The following is a 21,288-nucleotide window of genomic DNA, read 5'->3' as shown; positions in this document are numbered from 1 at the left end:
GTGAGTGAAATAAGAGAATATGATGTTTGAGAAGCCAAGCAAAGAAAGTATTTCAAGAAATTGTAATAGATAAGCTGTGACAAATTCTATCAAGAATTCAAAAGCTTCAAGAAATAGATTTGATCACTAAAGTTTAACAGGACAGAAGTCATTGGTAACCTTGACAATTTTGTAACCATTTCTGCCCCCAAAATCATCTATAATCTTCCAGGTGTGGGGAAACTGTGGCCTTCTGATTTCAGCATTCTTCTTTTCATAAGCACCAAAGGAGGCAAGAAAATCTTCACCCCTTTCTGTTGCATCCCCTTTAATAGAAGGATTTGTTCTTCAAAATTTGGATTCAGCCAAAGGCCACCCTTAAGGACCTAGATAGCCACATTTTGCCTGAAGGCCACAGGTTCCCCCCCTCTGCCTGGGTCACAAATTAGATGTCATTTATTTATACAACATTTAACGTCCAATTCCACATTTCTCATGTGCTAAAAACCAGTTAAATGATAGAGAAAGATCACAGGAATTTAGAAAGGTAGGCACTGGATTTGCCTTTAGCTGTATAAAGGTACCATACTGGATATCAATAATAATAAAGAACAAGGATCAAACTATTGGTGCCTCCTGTGGATTAATTAAGGATTATAGATTAATAGGAAGATGTGTTGTGTAAATTATTTTAGTTTCTTATCTAATATTTGCTATTGGGAATAGTGCTGCAGTAAACATGTGAATTGCAGGTGTCCTTTCAATATATTGATTTCTTTTCCTTTGGGTGGATACCCAGTAGTGGGATTTCTAGATCAAATGGTAATTCTATTTTTAGTTTTTTGAGAAATCTCCATACTGTTTTCCATAGTGGATGTACTAGTTTACATTCCCACCAACAGTGTGTAAGTATTCCCTTTTCTCTGCATCCTTGCCAACATCGTTATTTTTTTTAATGTGGAGCATTTGAAGTACTGTTAGTTGTCCAAATACACATAGAATTTAAACTTGTGGTTGATTTATTTTTCCTCTATATTTGACTTCAAAATAGGAAATAGCACTATTAGTCAGCTTGGCAAGTTAAAGATTTCATGGGGAAAAATTAAGGATTATAGATTAATAGGAAGATGAGTTGTGTAAATTATTTTAGTTTCTTATATAATTTATTCCTACATAATCTTATATTATAAAACAGCACTGATTCTTTAAATCCACCAAGCAAGAACTAGGCTGCCTCTCTCCACATTCACAGATAAAATGAAGAAAGAACACAAAAGAATTTTCTTTTAATTTTCCAAGTAATCAAAAAGAAAAAGTAAAGTTTTATAAATAAAAAGGAGGGTAGCCTATATCCTCGATCACCAAATTAATCAAAAGCACTTTTCCTTGGTGAGATTCTACATGAATGAAAAACTCTTGAAAAGCTGGGATTACAAAAAATAGTAGATCACTAAAAATGGAAGATCAATGAATACTCATACAACTTAGCTAACATGAAGATTGCTTATAAATAAAACTTCAATGTGGTGAAGTTTTTAATCATAATTGCTAGAAATAATTTTATAGCTAATTCATATTTTCCACCATGATTTCTTGCCTAGTTTTTCTACAAAACCAAAGAGCTAAATCTATTGAATCACTTACAAATTAAAAGTTTTTTTCTGAGTTTTTTTTATTTGTGCAAATGTATGGGGTTAATGAGAAATTTTGTTACATGTATATAATGGATAGTGATCAAGCCACGTATTCAGAGTGTCCATCACCCGAGTACAATACATTTTTGTTAGTATAGTCACCCTACTGTGCTATCAAATGTTGAATTTATTCCTTCTATCTTACTGTATGTTTGTACCCTTTGACCACTTCTCTTCATCATCTGCCCCTCTCTCATTCACCCTTCCCAGTCTCTGTTATCTATCTTTCCACTCTCTACCTCCACGTGATCAAATTTTTTAGCTCCCACATATGTGAGAACATGTGGCATTTGTCTTTTTGTGCCTGACTTATTTCACTTAAGATAATGATCTCTAGTTGCATCCATGTTACTACAAATGACATGATTTTATTATTTTTTATGGATGAATAATATTTCTTTATGAATATATACCACATTTTCTTTATTCATTCATCCATTGATGAACACTTAAATTGATTCCATATCTTTGCTTTTGGGAATAGTGCTGCAGTATGTGAGTGCAGGTATCCTTTCAATATATTGATTTCTTTTCCTTTGGGTGGATACGCAGTAGTGGGATTTCTGGATCAAATGGTAATTCTATTTTTAGTTTTTTGAGAAATCTCCATACTGTTTTCCATAGTGGATGTACTAGTTTACATTCCCACCAACAGTGTATAAGCATTCCCTTTTCTCTGCATCCTTGTCAACATCGTTATTTTTTTTTATCTTTTTAATAGTAGCCATTCCAACTGGTGTATGGTGTTATTTCACTGTGATTTTGATTTGCATTTCCCTGATGATTAGTGATGTTAAATATATAACTGTTTTCATATACCTGTTGGCCGCTTGTAAGTCTTCTTTTGAGAAATGTCTATTCAAGTCCTTTGTCCACTTTTTAATGGAATTATTACTATTACTTTTATTTTATTTTGCTCTTGAGTTGTTTGAGTTCCTTGTATATTTTGGATATCAGTCCTTTGTTGGATGAGTAGTTTGCAAATATTTTGTCCCATTAAACAGGTGTTTACTCTGTTGATTATTCCTTTTGTGTGCATTTTTTGGAGTTTTAATTGTGATATTAATTGAACTTTCCTATTTTTTAATCTAATATTGAGTGTAAAACTTATTGCCTATTTTATGAACTAATGGTGGTAGATTAGCATTGTCCTCTGAAAATGTTGTTTTAGAGGACATAATTTTAATCACAATACTTTCAATCTTACGTAGAAATGAACCATGCAACATTACTTGTCTCTTGAGAATCTGCTCAGCCCACAATCTATCTCTTAAACTATTAGTGAACCATCAGAGTGAGCCCCTGAAGCCATATTACAAGATTCCATTTTTTGTTCAGAGATGATTGTACTAGAAACAAGGCTGAACCAAACACATTCTGATATGAAATCTGGGAATTCTTCTGGCAGAGAGTGTGTTGGTCAATTTATAATGATGGTTGTACCTATGGCAGGTCAATTCAGAGGGTTTGGCATAGCCATACTTTGCCATGCGCTCACCAAGAAGAAAATACCATATGCAGATAACGAGAGAAGAATGAAACACTTTCACAAAAGGAAGTGGAGACTGAGCCTTTAGATGGATGGAAAAATTCCTTCAGTTTATAGTTCAAGTCCCATGTGTAGCAATTTTTGCCTTAAGGCTTCCCTGTGTTTTCTCAGTAAACTCAGTCCTCCTTGAGTAAGAACAACTTTAACAGCATGGCTAGGAGGGTTGTAGTCTTATGATATGATTCACCAATGCCTTTCTCCACAGGCATTTTTGTTTGTAGGGAGACAGGAACTGAAATGTGAATAACATGTACATTCTAAAGAGTCCCTCTCCTTCCCCAAGCTATCATCCTCAGTTTTTTCTCTTGATCATCTGAAAGACTGGCTAATTTCAAAATGAAGAGGTGGTTCTATAAAGCCATCACATGACTTTTAGAAAACTAAGAGAATATAGTTTCCATCTAATATTAAAGACATTTTAAAAAATGAAAGTAACATATTAACATCTAGAAATATTTCAGCAAAAATAAAGTATTACACTTACATTTTATCCTCCAGGATCTTACAGGCATTCCTTAGCTGTGAAACCTGATATTCCCAAATCCTTATTGCTTCGTATAGTCGTGCTATCTCTAAATTGTGATCACTAAGAATCTATTAAAAATTCAATAAAAATATCCCATACCATCATCACAAAATGATCAATAACAGCAGTTCAATTCCACTAAATATTCATGAGGCCACCTTGAAAATCACATACTATTATTGTTTTTAGTCAACATCACATCAGCTTGACCAGGCCACAGAAACTTCTAAACTAAAGGTACCAAATGAAAGTTAATCTGGTCTTAGTCTATAGCCAAAATGTTGTTTTCTAATCTCAGTCAATAGCAACAACAACAACTACCAAATACAAAGCACTGAGCTATAAGCCTTAGAGGCATGATCCCATTTAATCTCCACAAAAACCCTTTGCAGTAGGCAATATTATTATACCACTATTTTAGAGGGGAGGAAACTTCAGGTTGGTAGAGCCAAGATCTGACCCCAGGTTTGTGTGGCACTCAAATTTGTGCTTCATACACTATTCTCTATGGATTGGGAGTGGGGTGGGCAGTTTGGCTTTGGGGAAGGACCAGGAGGTGGGTTATCCCTGCCACCTTTGAGCCTGTCTAATTTGGCCTTGGAGATCTTTGGAGTACAGGCTAAGGAACGTACAATTTACTTTTCCAAGCTAGGTTGGTGGAGTGCTTGATTTATGATTTATGGAGCCAAAACTGGAAATATGAGCTTGGACATGCAGATAAAATATGTTTTATATAACCTCTAATTCTCCTCTAAGCTTAGTCTGATCTAAGCTTCCTTACTATGATGAAATCCAAAAACAGATAGTGATCTTTTTAAATTCACATATTTTGGAGAAATATTTGATTTTACTAATGTTTTATAATTGGATGTCATAAGAGAAACATTGTAATTAAAATGAGCAGAACCACCCCATATAAAGTATTCAATATTAGTATCTCACCAGTATAGTTTTGCATGTGATTTTCAATACACATAAAAGAAATATAATAGAGACTCATTAACTAACTGTGATAAAAAATTAATAGGCATTTCTCTTTGATTAACATAGAAGTAGTATTAACATTAACCACTTCAATTATAGTTACCTCCATAAGCTTCATTTTTCTCAACTTTAAAATAAGGATATTTCTCACAAAATACTTATCAAAGTGTTAGCTTTCAATAAATGTTATTAAATTTTTTTTATAGAAGTACAGAGCTTTGACATATTTTCTAATTCAGATAGACAATGGTGTCTTTTCCATGTTAATGTTACTGTAGCCAATATTAATAGAGAGGCTAAACTCTATTATTCCACATTCAGAATTAAGGGATCAGCCTATGGTGATATTTATTTTGTTATGTACAATAAAGCAGTCTCATGGAGATGTTATATTTATCAATATATTTGGTTAGTTCTACATGTGTTATTTTGATAAACTTTTTCACAGTATTTTGGCCCATCAAATGTAATTTGTACTTAAGGCATTCCAAACTTCCTTCTTCCCACCATATTCCCATATTCCTGAAGAAGAAGAAAATACAACTGTACCATAACACTTTAAAGAAGTATCAGAAAATGTTAACATGAAAAAATATTCCCCCAGAATGCCATGAAGATGAATTGAAATCAACTCCTTTTTTTCATTGAGGTGTCCAGATTAGGCATAGTTTATTATTCTTACCACTGTTCTGGTAGTAATCGCTTCTTTCATTTTTGATACTTTAGCTACTGTTTTATCCAATGCTTTCTTTATTTGTAAAGTCTCCTTTCTTCTAAGTTCAAGATCTCTTTTAACTTCTTCAATCTATAGTGACAAACATAGTAATCATTCTAATGACAATCTATAGTGATAAACTGATAAAAACCTCTATTAGGACAATAAAGTCTAGGAAATCTTTGTTTTAATTTGTCAACCTAATTCATATTTAATCTATGTATAACATATTCAATCTAAGTAAACCAACAAACAAAAAAGCTGCTAAAACCAGAGTTTGCTTATTTTCAGTATTACAGGAAAAAAATGGTGAACAAGGGCTAAACTGTAATTATGAAATATCTGAATAGTAAATTTTAAGAGCAATAACAATGATCATTAATAACAAATTATATAAAAAATTTCCATTGTGGTGATCTACTTAACAAAGCACATAGCCATAGTTACCAGTTTACAGCTCAATAAGCAAGGAGAGTCAAGGAAAAAATTCAGAATTGTCTGGGAACCTAAATTCATATTACTTAATAGAAATAAAACCAACTACAGACAGAATAAACAAAATCATTGAGGATGGAGCAGCTTATAATCCTGGACAACTTCTTACCATTTTGTCAAAATATCACTTGTCAGACCTTTGTTTAAGGTGAAATAAAAATGTAGAGATGCATACCTAATTTATTTTGGAAGAAAACACTGCAATGTGGGGCATACACACAGAATGGGTAGTCTTCAGTATGTCTGAAGAACAGAGAGAAGGGTAGGAGTTTTATAAAAAACTGGTTATGTACTGGTCTTTGAGAAAGTTCAGGGGCAATAGTAATAAGGTTCAGGGGAACTGGCAAGTTCTGCCTGGTAGATGATGGTGGTGGACAAAATTAGTCCTAGAGTTGCAGCAAGTTATCTCAATAGCTATAGCTAAAACTGGTCTCAGGTCACGACCGGCAGTTTCAGTGGCCAGGTTTGCAGAGAATTACATTTTGGAGCAATGTTTTATGTTCCCCAAGTGTTTTTTTCCCCCGTTTTGATCCTTGCTGTCCTGAGATTTCCATTTCATTGTGATAGCCATATATCCAAGTAAAGTCTAGATCAGTGAGAAGAATCCCATCCTATTTTTGAGACATAGATTTCAATTGAAGCCCAGGCTAACAGCTGGCTTCAACCCCAGAAAAGGTCCAGGGAGCTTAGTTTTTACAAATTTTGTTCAGCAGCTACAGACTGTCCAAGAGACTCTGCTATGGTCTGAATGTGTCCCCCAAAATTCATATGTTAAAACGTAATCACCAATGCAATAGCGTTAAGAGGTGAGACCTATAGGAGGCGATTAATTAGGAGGGCAGAACCCTCCTGAATGGGATTAGCGACCTTATAAATGGGCTGGAGGAAATTAGCGAGGCCCCTTTTATGCCATCTACTGCATGTCTCCTCCAGAGCATGTGTCCTTCGAGGTGTCATCTTAGAAGTAGAAACCAGCCCCTCACTAGACACTGAGCCCACTGGCACCTTGATCTGGGCCTTCCTAGCCTCCAGAACTGTGAGAAACACATTTCTGTTATGTATAAATTATCCAGTTTCAGGTGTTTTGTTATAGCAGCCAAAATGGACTAAGATAGACTCCTTGCCAGCTACTTCACAAAATGCCTGTTACAAGGACGGTTAGGGCTGGGTTCTGCGTACTCAGGGAGAACAGCATGTGGTTTTAGTGTAAAACCATTTCTGAAGAGGTGGGCACTTCTCAGGATAAAGGAACTCAGACTCAATTGGAATTTCCAAATAGCCCAAGTCTTATCATGGAATCAATTGTCATAAGAATTAAATGGCCATTGACAGAGTTTACTCCTTTAAATTTTAATTGAGACTTGAAAAAGCAATTTAATAAATATTCTTTTCCTCCATTCCCTTTCTCTCACTCTCTGTTTTCTTTTCTATTTAATATAGCAGCGTTGTGCGCCCAAGTCCAATTTCCTGCATTTATAACCTGAGGTGACGCCGACTCCCACCACGGAGAGGACAGCACCAGGAGGCCGACAGCAGCTCCCACCCTGAGCGAGGCTTCACGGCCACAAGGGAGAACAAAGCCTGTTGCTGGGACACCAAACATGCAGGCAGCCCATGCAGAACAAGGAACAAATGATCATAGGCCATCTGACATGAATCTTAATTAACATGGCATAGCATAGTCCAGTCCCAACAGGGGCAGGAAAAATATGCAGTAGTCATCCACTCCACAGCTAAAGAATTTGCTGGTCTCCAAACATTCTCTTTAGGGCCCTCGGCTCTGCCCAGCCCCTCTGTGCTTTCGGATCCATGGGGCAGGAGCAGCAGCTGGGCAGGGGCCCTGTCTGAACTTCCTGGTCCTGTCCATACAGATATAGCTTTAGGGCTGTCAACGGCAGCCAGATAAGATGGTGGCCCACTCCTTTTCCCTATATGGCTGCATATAAGCAAGGGGCCACCCCAGTGTTACAAATCCTGCCACACATTCTTTCCCATGGACTGAGGTGCTGCTACACAATCAAATGTCTTCCTCAAGAGGCTCCAAGTGTCCTGAGTCTCCTGCTATGTTCCCAGCCCAATGTCAACAGAAGACACCACAGAGAGCACTTGTCAGCCTTGAGGACAAATAAATTAGTTCCCATTTCCTGCCCTAGATTCTATACAATTCTGTATTTTGAAGAATAAATCACGCCACTTATCTCTGCAATCAAATGTTGTTTTCTCAGCAGATATTCTGCTCTTTCTTTTTCCATTAGCTCTTCTGTCTCTTGAATATATGATCTTTGCAATTCTATGTCATCTCTTTCCAAGCTTATTTGGTTAACAGTCTCATTTATATAAACAGTGGCAGCGGCTTTTTCCTCCATCCATTGGTTGAGTGACAGAACAAACTTCTTGTGCTGCCTGGATAGCTCTTCCTGCTTCATACTGGGAGGAAAAAACAGCTCTCAGCTTGAAAAGCACGGCCCTTGGGAAAGGAATAAGGTCTGTTTGGTGAGATGAGCTCTCATCAAGAGGGAAATTGGAAGGGAGACTTATTCTATAGTTGTGTTTGTGATTGCCTAAACTCGGTTGAGATGAGGACAGAAGGAAACACAAAACAAGTGTCAACCTTGCGACTTTTACCACCGCAAAAATGTCCAGGGGTCCTGCCTTGCGCCCATTACCCCACACCAGATAGTAACCACAGGATAGCTTGGTCTAAAGTATAGAATGATTCCAAAGTGGTTTGGAACAGGTAGGTGAGATCTGGCCAGGTGAATGTTTTGATATGTATCATCGACCCGTCTATCACATCATCCAGAGATATGTAGCTGAGCTAGCTTTCTTCTGGACAGAAATTAAGGAAAGAAAGGCTGAGCCCATTTTTACTGTTTAGGGGATGCTTGAAACCTGGTTTGAGCACTCAGTCTTCTCCCTGCTACACCGAATCTGAGTTCGAGAGGAGGTCATTGGCCTCACACACCCATTGCTGGCCGCATCTGTCTGAGGAACACCTACAGACTGGGAGAAACATCTACCCCAGGGCTAACAATAAATGATTTACAGGAGGGACAATTGGTTCCATTGTTCTATTTTCCTTTTTAAAAGCTCCCGCATTGTAAAGACCCTTTTCCTTTTTCTAGTCCCGAGGGCTAGAGATTTTAATTCTGGGGCATTGTGTTTGAAGGCTCAGGAAAGTGAAAACATGCTGTTGGGGAGTTTATTTTGCAGAGTACCAACTCCACAGCAGAGATGCAATACAAAGCAGCCATGCTGGGATAACCAGTACTTTGTGTGGGTAACAGAAGCCTTCTAAGAATGAATTAACCTAAGAATTGAAGAGCCTCAGGAAGCAAAGCAAAATGAGTCAAATCAAAAAACCTAATTAGATGTGTCCTGTTGGATTGAGAAGAAGGGAGTATTCATGAGCAGAAGGTGGTGCCTAAAGAAAACACCCAAAGAGCTGCCATGTATCTAGTTTTGGAGGACCGTACAGGAGAAGAGATGTGCTGACCACCTGTCGGACCTTGTGGGCACCTCAATATAATCTTTCTTTGTAAAATGAACGCAACAATTGACTGCAGCTTGGTGATGCCAGCCAACCCAGCAACCTCCTTCTGTTTGCCATTTGCCTTTCAATAAGGGTTTGTCTAGAGCAGTGGTTCCAGTGCTCAGAATAAGCAACATTAGCATCACCTGAGAACTTGTTAGGAAGGTAAATTCTTGTCTCTACCCTACTACTTCGGCCCCCCAGACCTACTAAATCAGAAATTCTGGAGGCAGGTGTTAGTAATTCGTGTTTTAACAAGACTTCCAGGTGATTCTGAAGCATGCTCAAGTTTGAGAATCACTAGTTTATAGGGGTGTGATATTGCTGACCAGTTGATATGAATATCCAGCCTGGGTATTATTTTTCTTTTTATTAGTTTAAAAATAGTCTGGTTTATGTAGCAGTCTCCAGTGGTTGTGGCTAGCATGGACCAACGCACAAATCTGCACTGTGAATCCTCAATAGTGATTAGAGTATGCAGTATTTCTCAAACTTAAGTGATCATGAACTTTGTTTTTCATGGAGCATCTCTCAGGACAAGTGTTCTGAGGACCTGGTTTGGAAAATGTATCTCTAGGCCTTGAGGTCTCTACCTGATCCCTGATGCTTTGATATCTTGTGCACCAAGCAACCCTCTGATTATTTCAGCTTCCCAAGAAGATTTTATTTTCCCAATGATGAGGGCTTTTTGAACATTTCTCACTCTGGAAAATCAACATTCTGATATTTACGCATTAGTCTTACAAAATTGTTCACAGTGCTGAATTATTCTTTAAGGGTTTTGCTGTATTTTATTTTTCTTTCAGAATATATCTCTTCCTCTTATGAACTGGGTAAGTCAAGTGTTGTGATCCCCACTTTACAGATGGAGAAAATGAGGCCCACATTGTGAAGTTCTAGTCTGAGGCAATATATCTCAGGAATAAAGAAAAGAAAACTAACAGGTGTAAGATCCTGAGTTATAGGCAATTACATATATCGTCTCATTTAATTACAGATAAAATCTGGAATCTTCTCCTGGGAACCAACCCCATCCTCAGTCCTCCAGTAGATTATAACTGAATATCTCCAACTATTATATATACAATAGATATGTTTTGATATGATAGTTACAATACAATTCCAGCAAGATTTCTTGCTTTGGTAGTGGAGGTTTGCAAACTTAATTCTACAAAGATGGAAACTAAAACCACTGTGCACCTCTATCTTTGGAGGTAGCATTCAAGGTAGTATGTGATTTATAAGCAAACAAGAGTTACTGCTGGAAAGTTGGGTTGCCTCTGAAATTTTACAGGTCTCCTGGCTACAAGAGTTCAAGATTTTCTGTCCTCTTTCCCTCTGCAGCCATCACCACTCCCCACCCACCCATGAGCCTGGGTCATCTCCTAACACGTGTCTCCACCTCTCAACTTGCTCTGCACCAGTTCAGATCAGCGGTCAAACTCCTGACAATTTTTCCACTCCAGCCACACCCTTTCACCTTCGAGTTACTGAATAAAAATATACCTACCCTAGAACTTCATTAATTTCTTTCAGATCACTTATTTCCATCTTCAGAAACTGTATTTCATTATTCGTCCTTGTAATTTTCATTTTTATTTCATTTATCTCAAGAAGATTTAATTTGCGAGCATCTCTGACACATTCTTAAAAGTGAAAATGTTATTAAATTATTTAAGAGCACAATTGTAGATACAGAGTTTTTAAATCATGAAAAGAAAAGATCTTTCTTTGAAATATTCTTTTAAGTGTTTCTGTATCAGGCACCTCCTACTTACTCCTTTTGTCCCTCTACATCTTTTCTACTAATCATTTCTCTTATTTCTGCTGCTGCTATGGTGACCAGCTTTCTATGGACTCTCAACAAATTCGCACATGTGGAGTCTGACAGTCCCTGATTCCTGCTTGTTCCAGGCACTTCTCACCTCCTGCCCAGGTCTTCCTGTCGCCTCTATCAGGGAGCTTCTTTAGATACCCACACCCATGCATGTGTAACCTGGAAGTGCAAGAGGTAGAGCAAACATTGCACCAGTGACAGACAGGGGCCAGTGCATAAGGATTTCCCCCTTTCTCACACTGATGGATGGCAGTGTGAGAAGAGGTACATGTCTTGGGGGCATGTTCTCATAATTAATTAGTATCAGCAGCAAGCAACATCATAATGCACCCCATATTGGTTCTTCCTTCTTCCCTGCTTTGATCTCCTTAGGCCACCCTCCTCTTTGGACTATACTTCTTAAAATAATAATGCAAAAGCCATTGCCTTGACTCTGCTTTCCGGGGAAGCCAATGTGTTAAAGAGCTAATTATTCAACAGTAAATAATAAATCAATGTAATCACATAAGACTTCAGAGGATGACCTCTGTGCATGGCAAATTGATGGACAATATGTAAGAATTTTCGAACACCGCTGTTTAGAAAGGTTCTAGGCTATGACTCATTTCTAAACAAAACATTTCCTAGAAAGTAGCTGGTGGTTTCTCTGAGAGCCAAGCTGTTTTTTCCTCCTTAGGCTATTAATAAACTAATTGCTCATCATAGCAGGACTTCTCAAAGTTTGTGTCTCAAATATGCACCTATATCAGCTGGATTTTGCTAAAATGCAGATTCTGATATAGCATGCCTGGGGGGGGGCTAGAGATGCTGCATTTTATCACAAGCTTCCAGGTGCTGCTCATGCTGCTGGTTCAAAGACTTTGAATAGCAAGGCTTTATGACATAAGGACAATTAAATGTACTTGGTTAAGTATTCAGCTAGGACCTTATCAGCTAGTATGATTTTTTTCCCCTTCTAAAATATCTTTCCTGATTACAAAAACAACACAATCTGGAAAATAAAGAAAAACAACCAAAGAATATACAAACAAAAACACTCTTAATTCCACCTTTGGTGTAGATTCCTTTAAGTCTTATATTCTTTCTCTGTACATATAGTTTGCTGTATTTTCCCTATCAGACTAGACTAAAAAAGCATATTGTTTTATAACCTACTGTATCAGCCAGGGTCCAATTAGGAGATAGAGATTTCACAGTGAATTGAACAGGAAAAGCATGATATAAAGAGTTTTTAATTAAAAGCTAAGTGCTGTTTATGGAGAAAAAGAAAAAAATAATTATTAAAATAAAAATTTAAATATAAAAAATTAATAAAATAAAAAAAGAGTTTTTACCTACAACAAAGGATTAGGGTGATTAGAGGATTAGGGAATGGATAGTAAGAAGTAAAGAGAACTCTAAAGACCTCAAGAATAACTGATATGCAAGCAGCCACTATCCCTAGGGCTGGGAAAGAGTGAGAACTACACTTCATCAGAGAGGGCTGTGGCTCACTGGATGGCAAAGAAGTTCATGAAATGCTGGGGTGGTGAAACTTGCTGGAAATCTACTCTCTGAGGTGTTGGGGGAAGCTGTCTGCAAGGAGGTACCATCCTTCAGAACTCACTTAAAACTACCCAAGGGGGTCCCGAGGAAGCTCTTCATGGAGAGGTGCCTCACTGGTGGCACTCCACCCTGAGGCTACCCAAAGGGAACTGGGGGAAGCTGCTGGGCACTGTGGACCACCGGACCCTGCAGGGCTCTGGCACGGTTCTCCTGGCATGCCACAGGCACTGCAAGAGTCTGCCAAGCTCAGCACACTGGACCTAGGAAGGGAGCCCCTATCTCCTCCCATATCCCTCCAAAGCCCTCTGCTGACAAAGCTTAGCATCACACTGGTTGGTAAAGGTGAAGATTTGCAGGGCCCAACTTCCTCATCATACAGCGGACAATGATGTGTACATTTAGAGCTGAGAGGCAATAAATGGATAACTGGAAAATCTACTATGGAAAAGAGGGTTTTTATACTTATTAAGATCACTGTTTCAGGTTGGGCTCCCTGGGAAACAGATTCTAAAATTTGTGTGTAGAAAATTTATCGTGTAGTATTCTCAGGGAAGATCTGCTCTGAGGAAATAAAGGATCCAGGGCTGGGAAGAGGAGGAGGTTAAAGTGTGATGAGTTTTGGAGCTGTAATGACACTCTGGGGTTGTTCTACACTGAAGCAAGGGCGCCAGGCCTTTGCAACCTCTCAGTGACCAGTCACTGAATGTGGGTGGCAGGTACCTGGAGAAAGAATATAACCTGGGTGAAGACTCTCTTTTTTGTTGAGGGCAATTCCTGGAGAGGAACTCAGCTGTGAGCATCAGCCAACATCTCCTGGCAGCTGTGGAATGAAGTTGGACCCTTACCTTACATCAAATACAAAATGGAACTCAAAATGGGTCAAAGACTTAAGTGTAAGAGCTAAATCTACAAAACTCATAGAAGCAAATGTAGGGGAAAGCTTTAAGACACTGGATTTGGCAATGATATCTTGGATATGATACCAAAAGCACAGTTAACAGAAGAGAAAAACAAAGTAGACTACATCAGAATTAAAAACTTTTGTGCATCAAAGGTCACTATCAACAGAGTGAAAAGGCAACTCATGGAATGGGAGAAAATATTTGCAAATCACATATCTAATAAGTGGCTAATAGCCGGAGTACATAAAGAACTCCTACAACTCAACAATAACAACAAAAAATCTGATTAAAAGATGGGCAAAGGACTTGAAGAGAAATTTCTCCAGAGAAGATATACCAATGGCCAACAAGCACATGGAAAGATGTTCAACATCACTAATCATTGGGGAAATGCAAATCACAACACAATGAGGTACCACTTCACACCTATTAGGATGGCTCTTAGAAAAAAACAAAAAACAATCCCAAAATAACAAGTATTGGTAAGGATGTGGAAGAAATTGGAGAAAGAAAGAAATTGGAGCCCTTGTGCATTGCTGGTGGCAATGTAAAATGGTGCAGCCCCTGGAAAATAGTATAGCGAATCTTCAAAAAAATCATATGTAGAATTACATATGATCCACACAATCCAGCAAGTCTACTTCTTCATATATGTAAAAAAAACTGAAGCCAGGGACTTGAATGGATATAGGTGAAGTATCCCTGATGCAAAAATCCAAAATCTGAAATGCTCCAAAATCTGAAACTTTTTGAGCACCTACATTAAACTCAAAGGAAATGCTCACTAGAGCATTTTCAGATTAGGGATTCTCAACTGGTAAGTATAATTCAAATATTCCCAAATCTGAAAAAATTCAGAAATCTGAAACACTTCCGGTTCCAGGCATTTCAGATAAGGGATACTCAACTGGTATTTGGACACCCATGTTTATAACAGCATTATTCATGACAGCTAAAATATGGGAACAGCTCGTGTCCATCAACAGATGAATGGATAAACATGAATAAACAAAATGTGGTACATACATACAATGAAATATTATTCAGCCTTAGGAAGGAAATTCTGACACATGCTATAATATAAGTGAAACTTGAAGACATGCTAAGGGAAATAAGCCAGTCACAAAAGGAGGAATATTGTATAAGACTTATATGAGGTGCTTAGAATAGTCAAATTCATAGTTACAGAAAGTTGGATGGTAGTTTTGACCAGCCAAACTACCTAATTTAACTGGATAAATTTCAGTTGGGAATAGGCTGATTCATATATATCTTTAGTCTATTTAGAAACTAAATTATATAAGTCTAAGTTTTACATATATTTGTCCACTTAAAATGCAAGAGAAAATTATTATGGATCTCAATGTGTTTGTGTTGTGTAATCTTTCTAGTTACAGTTACACAAGCAATAACTATTCAATTCATCTTGTTAAAGGTACTTGGTTCTATTTTCTGATAAGATAAACTAAATTTCTATAGTTGATAGCTTAAAAGGTACCTTCAAATTCATTGTTAATGCTAGTGGGAAGGGTTTGCAATAGGTAGTATAGTCTGCTGAGTTTCATGCTTTCGATTTCCAGAAGATCAATTGTGTTTTTTCTCATTTCCTCCTGAAAATTTAAATTACATTTAAAAAACTTTATGACATTAAAATAAGATTAATTTCCTAAACAATGCTCTATAAATGTTTCCAGGGGTCAAAATTTAATTTTCATGAAACATCTTCTGCCATTATTTTTACTTGGAACCAAAAGTGGGAAAAGTATCTACTTTACCATCAGTGTTTAAGGTGTCACTGTTAATTTGTCTTTTAACTTCTGTCAATTTTATTCTACTCAGAAAGCATCTTTTCCCTGTGTATATATGTATCTTGTATGCAGTTTCAATCAATTTAAAAGGAAAGATACCATCAAAAAGGGTAACTGAGAAAGAAAGCTACTTATTAAAAAATGGTAATTGCCAATAAAAATATGCTGAGGTGTAAAGAGAACAATGTAGTTCTCTTTATAGTTACACACCTTGACTAACACAGACAAATAGTCTGGTGCGGCTGTCATTATCATTTTTTTTAGTTGAGGCTACTTTAAGAAAGGAAAAACCAGTCAAAAATCAGTTAGTGGGAAAAAATAGATGTCATGTTTTAAATAAATGGTCATAATGGCTATAGCTATTTTATGACCTGAGAAATTGCATTATGTTTTATGAATTAAAAAAAAACAGCCTACATAATTGTATATACAGCATGATCACTTTTCTGTAAAAAATAAAATTCAATGCAATCATCACCTTTATCCTGAAAGTGTTAATAGAAAGGCTATTCATCAGTGTTAATTGTGATTATTTTAAGGTGGTGGGAATCATGGTGGTTTCTACTGTCTTCCTTTTGCTTATCTATTTTTTCCCTACATTTCTAGAGTAAATATACATTGCTTTTATAATAGCGAAAATTTATTACTTTAAAAATGGAGAGATTTATCTCTGTTAAGAGATTGCACAGTTCAGATATTAAGTGGATACATACTAGATAATTAGCCACAATAAATATTTTGGCCCCTTCAAATCCTAGACAAAGACATAACTGAAAGAACCAGGCAGGGGAAAGGTTTCCATAGGACCACAGTGCGGCATAAAACACATGCACTCTGTTTATATGCACCTATTGAATTAAGTAGAATTATAAAGTATGGTAATGTAGTATATTCAGACATAAGTATATATAATTGTATTAAAATATAAAACATAAAGTAATGAGTTTTGTTTTTTTTCTTAAGAGATGGGGGTCTCACTCTGTCACCGATGCTAGAGTGCAGTGGCATGATCATAGCTCACTGCAGCCTTAAATTCCTGGCCTCAAGTGATCCTCCTGCCTCGGCCTCGGGTGGCTGGGATTACAGGTGTGAGCCATCATGCCCCGCTAATGAGTAATGAGATTTTAATCAGTACTCTGTAGACTCAAACTCATTTACTTTAGAGCTATATTTCTATATTCTTAGATATTTGATACATAGTAGATTCTTATTCAATTTTTTAAAATCAAACAAACAGACTTCGCCATTCTGGTCATGCCAAGAAAGCATTGTAACACCATCCAGGGCCAAACAGAGGTGTCTCTCTGATGCCTCAGAAGGAAATTATTTAAATATTCTTCAATATTAATTATTTAAATATTCTTCAATTATTTAAAAGTTCTTCACTATGTCTTTTACAGGGACCAGGTTAGTGTAATTGAAAGATTTTCTGTCTATTTTCACTAACCGCACAGTCTACTTCAGTGGAACAGATGTCAAATAATCTTCCACCAGTTATGCAAGGAATTGCATATAGAGAACTGAGTTAAATGACACCATGCAAGCAATTTATTCCAGAGAGCGTATGTTTGTTTGTTTTAAGCTATGCTTACATACTGGTGGCCTGAGCATGTGCCCATGTGGCCCACCTCTTAAATAAGCTCTGTTATCACCTGTGCTGCTTTTCCTAAATGGGCTTGCCCTCCTTCATAGCATAGGACCATAATTCAGTTTTCTGTGTGGAAAATCAGCCAACAATGTACAGTTGATCAACACTTGGGCAAATACTCACTGAATTGAGAGAAAAACATTTTTAAATTCAGGGTAAATATCTTCCTTATTCATCTACTTAATACTTTAACAGAGCTGACACCAAATGAAAATATGATGAAGAAATATGTGGAAGATTGAAAAAAATAGCTCTTATAGATAATACAATACCAATTGTTTAACAGCTACAGCAATGTTCTGAAGAAAGATCCTAACTTCTTCATTGCATTTAAAATAGTCACTTTGCAATGATTGTTCTGAAAAAAAAAATTAGAAAATTAAGATCTCGTTTATCTGTCCAAATCATACATAACCCTCTATAATCTAACTCAAATGTTTTTGTTTTGTTTTTTTTTTTTTTTTTTGAGACAAAGTCTCGCTTTCTTGCCTAGGCTAGAGTGAGTGCCGTGGCGTCAGCCTAGCTCACAGCAACCTCAAACTCCTGGGCTCAAGCGATCCTCCTGCCTCAGGAGGCAGGAGCTACTGTCCCGAGTAGCTGGGACTACAGGCATGCGCCACCATGCTCGGCTGATTTTTATATTATATATATTAGTTGGCCAATTAATTTCTTTCTATTTTTATGGTAGAGACGGGGTCTCGCTCAGGCTGGTTTTGAACTCCTGACCTTGAGCAATCCGCCCGCCTCGGTCTCCCAGAGTGCTGGGATTACAGGCGTGAGCTACCGCGCCCGGCCTACTCAAATGTTTACTTAGCTAAAAGTTACATCTTCTATTTCTGAATTTCTATTGTGCTTTACATAAATATCTTTTGTATTTGTTATTTCCTAATTCTTAGTATTCTAATTTAGATGTGTATTTTATGCTCTTTAAAGACAAACTCCTTTTAAGAGTCATCTTTGCACCACCTATGGTATTGAAAAAAAAAAGAGAGACAAGGATCTGTATAGAAAAATCAATAAATATTTATGAAAGGGACAAATCTAACATGCCTATATTCAGGTTTAAAATGGTTTCATATGTATGCATACATATATATGATAAATATAATATTTTGTGAAAACACTCATTGAATTAATTGTTGGAAAAAATCCATTATGTAACTTTTACTTCTGTGCAAAAATTTGAGGCATGGGCTGAAACTAAATATTTGTAAAACTGGTAGGTGTGAAGTAGACAGTTTCTATCCCTTTTTGCTCATCACCATACTTCCTAACCTCTCCTTTTCTCTCCTGCTCTGTAAGTAGAAAGCACTTGAGAAGAGAGGCTTGCAAAATGTTGGTAAAAGGTAATGAAGACACAGAATGGGAAGAAGGAAGGAAAAAGAAAGGATACATAGACAAGAAGAGAGAACAGAGGAAGCTCTACTTATATTGGCTTTATTACCAGGGCATTACATGGACTCTAAATGGATCCCAGGGCCTGAGTCCTCTTGTGTGACAGGAGTTTGATATGATTATTATTTCACCTATTTAATAAATTAATGTATTGTCCAAACTGATTCTTCTGAACTTATAATGATTCCCATTCATAGGTGATAAATTTAAGACGTTTGAGGTCATATCAAATGTACAAAGTTACAAACCTGATCAGTGATAGAGTATTAATTCAAACCCAAGTGATGTGACCCAGGGCCCATGTTCTTCACGGCCATACCCATCTCTCAGATGAGTAAATAGCAACGTCTACTCTCAGCTCTAGAGAATTTGAACTCTCTTCCTGAACTAAGCTCTCAAACCAAGTGAAAGTCAGAATTTGGAAGAGTGTTAAAGGCACTGACATTGCTTTTTTTATATGGAGTAAATGAATACAAGTGTGTCCTGCTTACAGATGGCCTGGAGAGCTACAAATTTTATAACTCATACTCAGGGCAAGAAGGCTTCATGAAATTGTTTTCCTATGAAAAACTTTCTGAGGATCCAGACATCATTAGGAGAAACAGTGTTTGGGCGTAAGTACTAGGGTTGAAGGGACATGCTGGTCTAGAGATTGAGCATGAAGAGAGTTCAAGGTCCTAGTTCTATCGTTGACAACGACCTTGGATATATTTGAATAATTTAGGTATTGATAATTTAACTCTCTTCATGATATTTGTCCAAGCATATCTGATAGGAATTGTGAAATTAAATTAGTTTATCTAAGAAGGAAAAAGGAAATTCTCCCAAACAAACAGTAACACTGTAACATAAATCAACATGATTATCCTGAAGCTACAAGATAATTATAGTGAAGTAAGTAATGAGAAGCTTTGTCTTTAACCTAAATGATTCTTGGGTTGAACAAGAAATGCCCTTCTTAGACTATCTTACCTTAAACTTAGGTGACTTGAGGCTCAGGTTTCTAACTGAAGAACTATTTTAACCCAGCTCCATCCCAGGTTGTGTTCTGTTAGAATATCCTAAACATCCTTTTACATCCAATTTTCCTTGCCCAATACAACAGGAGGCTCTCAAACACTCCTTTTCCTTTCGGCATGTTAAATTCTCCAGTTTGCCATGGCAAAACGTGGGAGGAAATTAACTTGCAAAGGAAAGGCAGGGAGAGAGAACTGAAAATCCAACGCATAGTCTAAATGCAGGTGAATAACACTCAGGTCGCCGGCAAAGAGCAGTGGCCTGGGAGTCCGGGATTTGTCACCAGCTACTAGAGTGAGCTAGTCCAAGTCACCCAGGCCGTAGTAAAGCGGGAGCGCTGGGCTCTTGGTCCCACCCCGCCGCTTCTCTCTCTCCCTAGCCTGCAGGGAGAGAAGCCTTGGGTTGGGGAGGAAAGTCCTGGCTGAGGGTTCCCGGAGCACAGCCTCTGAGGGACGCCCCACCCTGCGCCCCGGGGGCGCTCACCCACAACAAAGAGCTGCTCCAGCGCGGCGGCCGCGATCGAGGAGCCCAGGGTGGAGGGGAAGGTGCATAACTCCAGCGAAGGGCCGGTGGTGACGGCGGCCTCGTGTACCACCTTCTCGCTAAACCCCCTTTCTGGGGTCCAGTTGCTCAGGGCCATCTTGCTGCTCAGGCGCGGCGCCTCTGAGGCCAGAGCCAAGGACGGCCGGTTGCCACGGGAAACAAAGACGCCGGGGCCCCGGGCGCCCCCGCGTGGTCGGCACCTGCGGTGAGTCCCTCCCTGGTTCTCTAACTGTCGGCAGGAACCAGGGGGTCCTGGAAGGGTGACTCCCTGCTTAGCAGACCTTTCCCCCTTTCCCTTTTCCTTTCTTTAATTCAGGTCTTGTGCCTTTCTCGTGGACCACTGGAGTCATAATAATGATCATTTTTGAACCCATCTCTGTGTCAGGTGCTACAGGAGGACATTTATATACTTAATCTTGACTTTGTCAGACAGATTCTTTCATCATTCTCACTTTTACAGATAAATAAACTGAGGCACTAATGAGTAGATAAACCTCCCAAGGCCACAGAGGATAATATTGGATTTGAAGAGGAGTCTGTAAAAGTCTTTCTACTATGCTACAAAACCTGTCCCTTGCACTCTTTTAGAACTTTCCCTGTGTCTGCTTTATCACTGACTGAGCACATTTTGCTTTGGACTATGTGATTTTCTTCTTTGCCTGTCTTCCCATCCTACTGGGGGCTCTTCAGTGACAGGGACAGGATAGTATTTCTTTTTCTCTGCATCTCTAAAATCCATCTTAGCGCCAGGCTTGGTCTGAGTGTAACTGTTAGATCTCTTTCCTCTGGCTGGTTAGAGAGAAGCAAAAATGATTTAACCCTCCCCTTCTTAACTTTTCTTTACAGATGGCAACATTGAAATCCGAATGATAGTAACAGTAATAATAGGTATCAATTGTTAAATGCTTATTTTGTTCCAGGCACTATTCTAAATACTTTCAGTACCCCATTTAACCCTCACAGTAATCCTTCGTGGTAGGTATTATTGCCCACTTTGCAAACAAGGACACTGAACTATGCCTTGAATCACTGTGCTACACTGCCTTGGAGGGGTCACAGCACATCAACAGCAGCACTGGTTACAGAATCCAAGCCTCCTGCGTCCAGGGAGAGCCATCC

The 21,288-nt window shown here is 38.1% G+C and overlaps 1 protein-coding gene across 1 annotated transcript in view; it reads right to left on the bottom strand.

The window, feature by feature from the left end:
- The window catches only part of CCDC175 (coiled-coil domain containing 175), a 57,948-nt gene extending 37,586 nt beyond the window's left edge, over positions 1–20,362 (bottom strand). Inside the window, exons 1-7 of the mRNA XM_076003997.1 lie at positions 20,110–20,362; positions 17,487–17,572; positions 15,257–15,368; positions 10,985–11,120; positions 8,134–8,369; positions 5,415–5,530; positions 3,707–3,816 (exon numbers count right to left, since the gene is read on the bottom strand). Of these exons, the coding sequence (XP_075860112.1) occupies positions 3,707–3,816; positions 5,415–5,530; positions 8,134–8,369; positions 10,985–11,120; positions 15,257–15,368; positions 17,487–17,572; positions 20,110–20,266 (953 nt within the window). The 5' untranslated portion in view covers positions 20,267–20,362. The remainder of the gene's footprint in view (positions 1–3,706; positions 3,817–5,414; positions 5,531–8,133; positions 8,370–10,984; positions 11,121–15,256; positions 15,369–17,486; positions 17,573–20,109) is intronic.
- Positions 20,363–21,288: the final 926 nt, after the last annotated feature.

Source organism: Microcebus murinus, chromosome 6 (assembly GCF_040939455.1).
Source record: "Microcebus murinus isolate Inina chromosome 6, M.murinus_Inina_mat1.0, whole genome shotgun sequence".
Lineage (NCBI taxonomy): Eukaryota > Metazoa > Chordata > Mammalia > Primates > Cheirogaleidae > Microcebus > Microcebus murinus.
The sequence above is the reverse complement of the archived record's forward strand: the minus strand, read 5'-3'. Positions and strand labels throughout refer to the sequence as shown.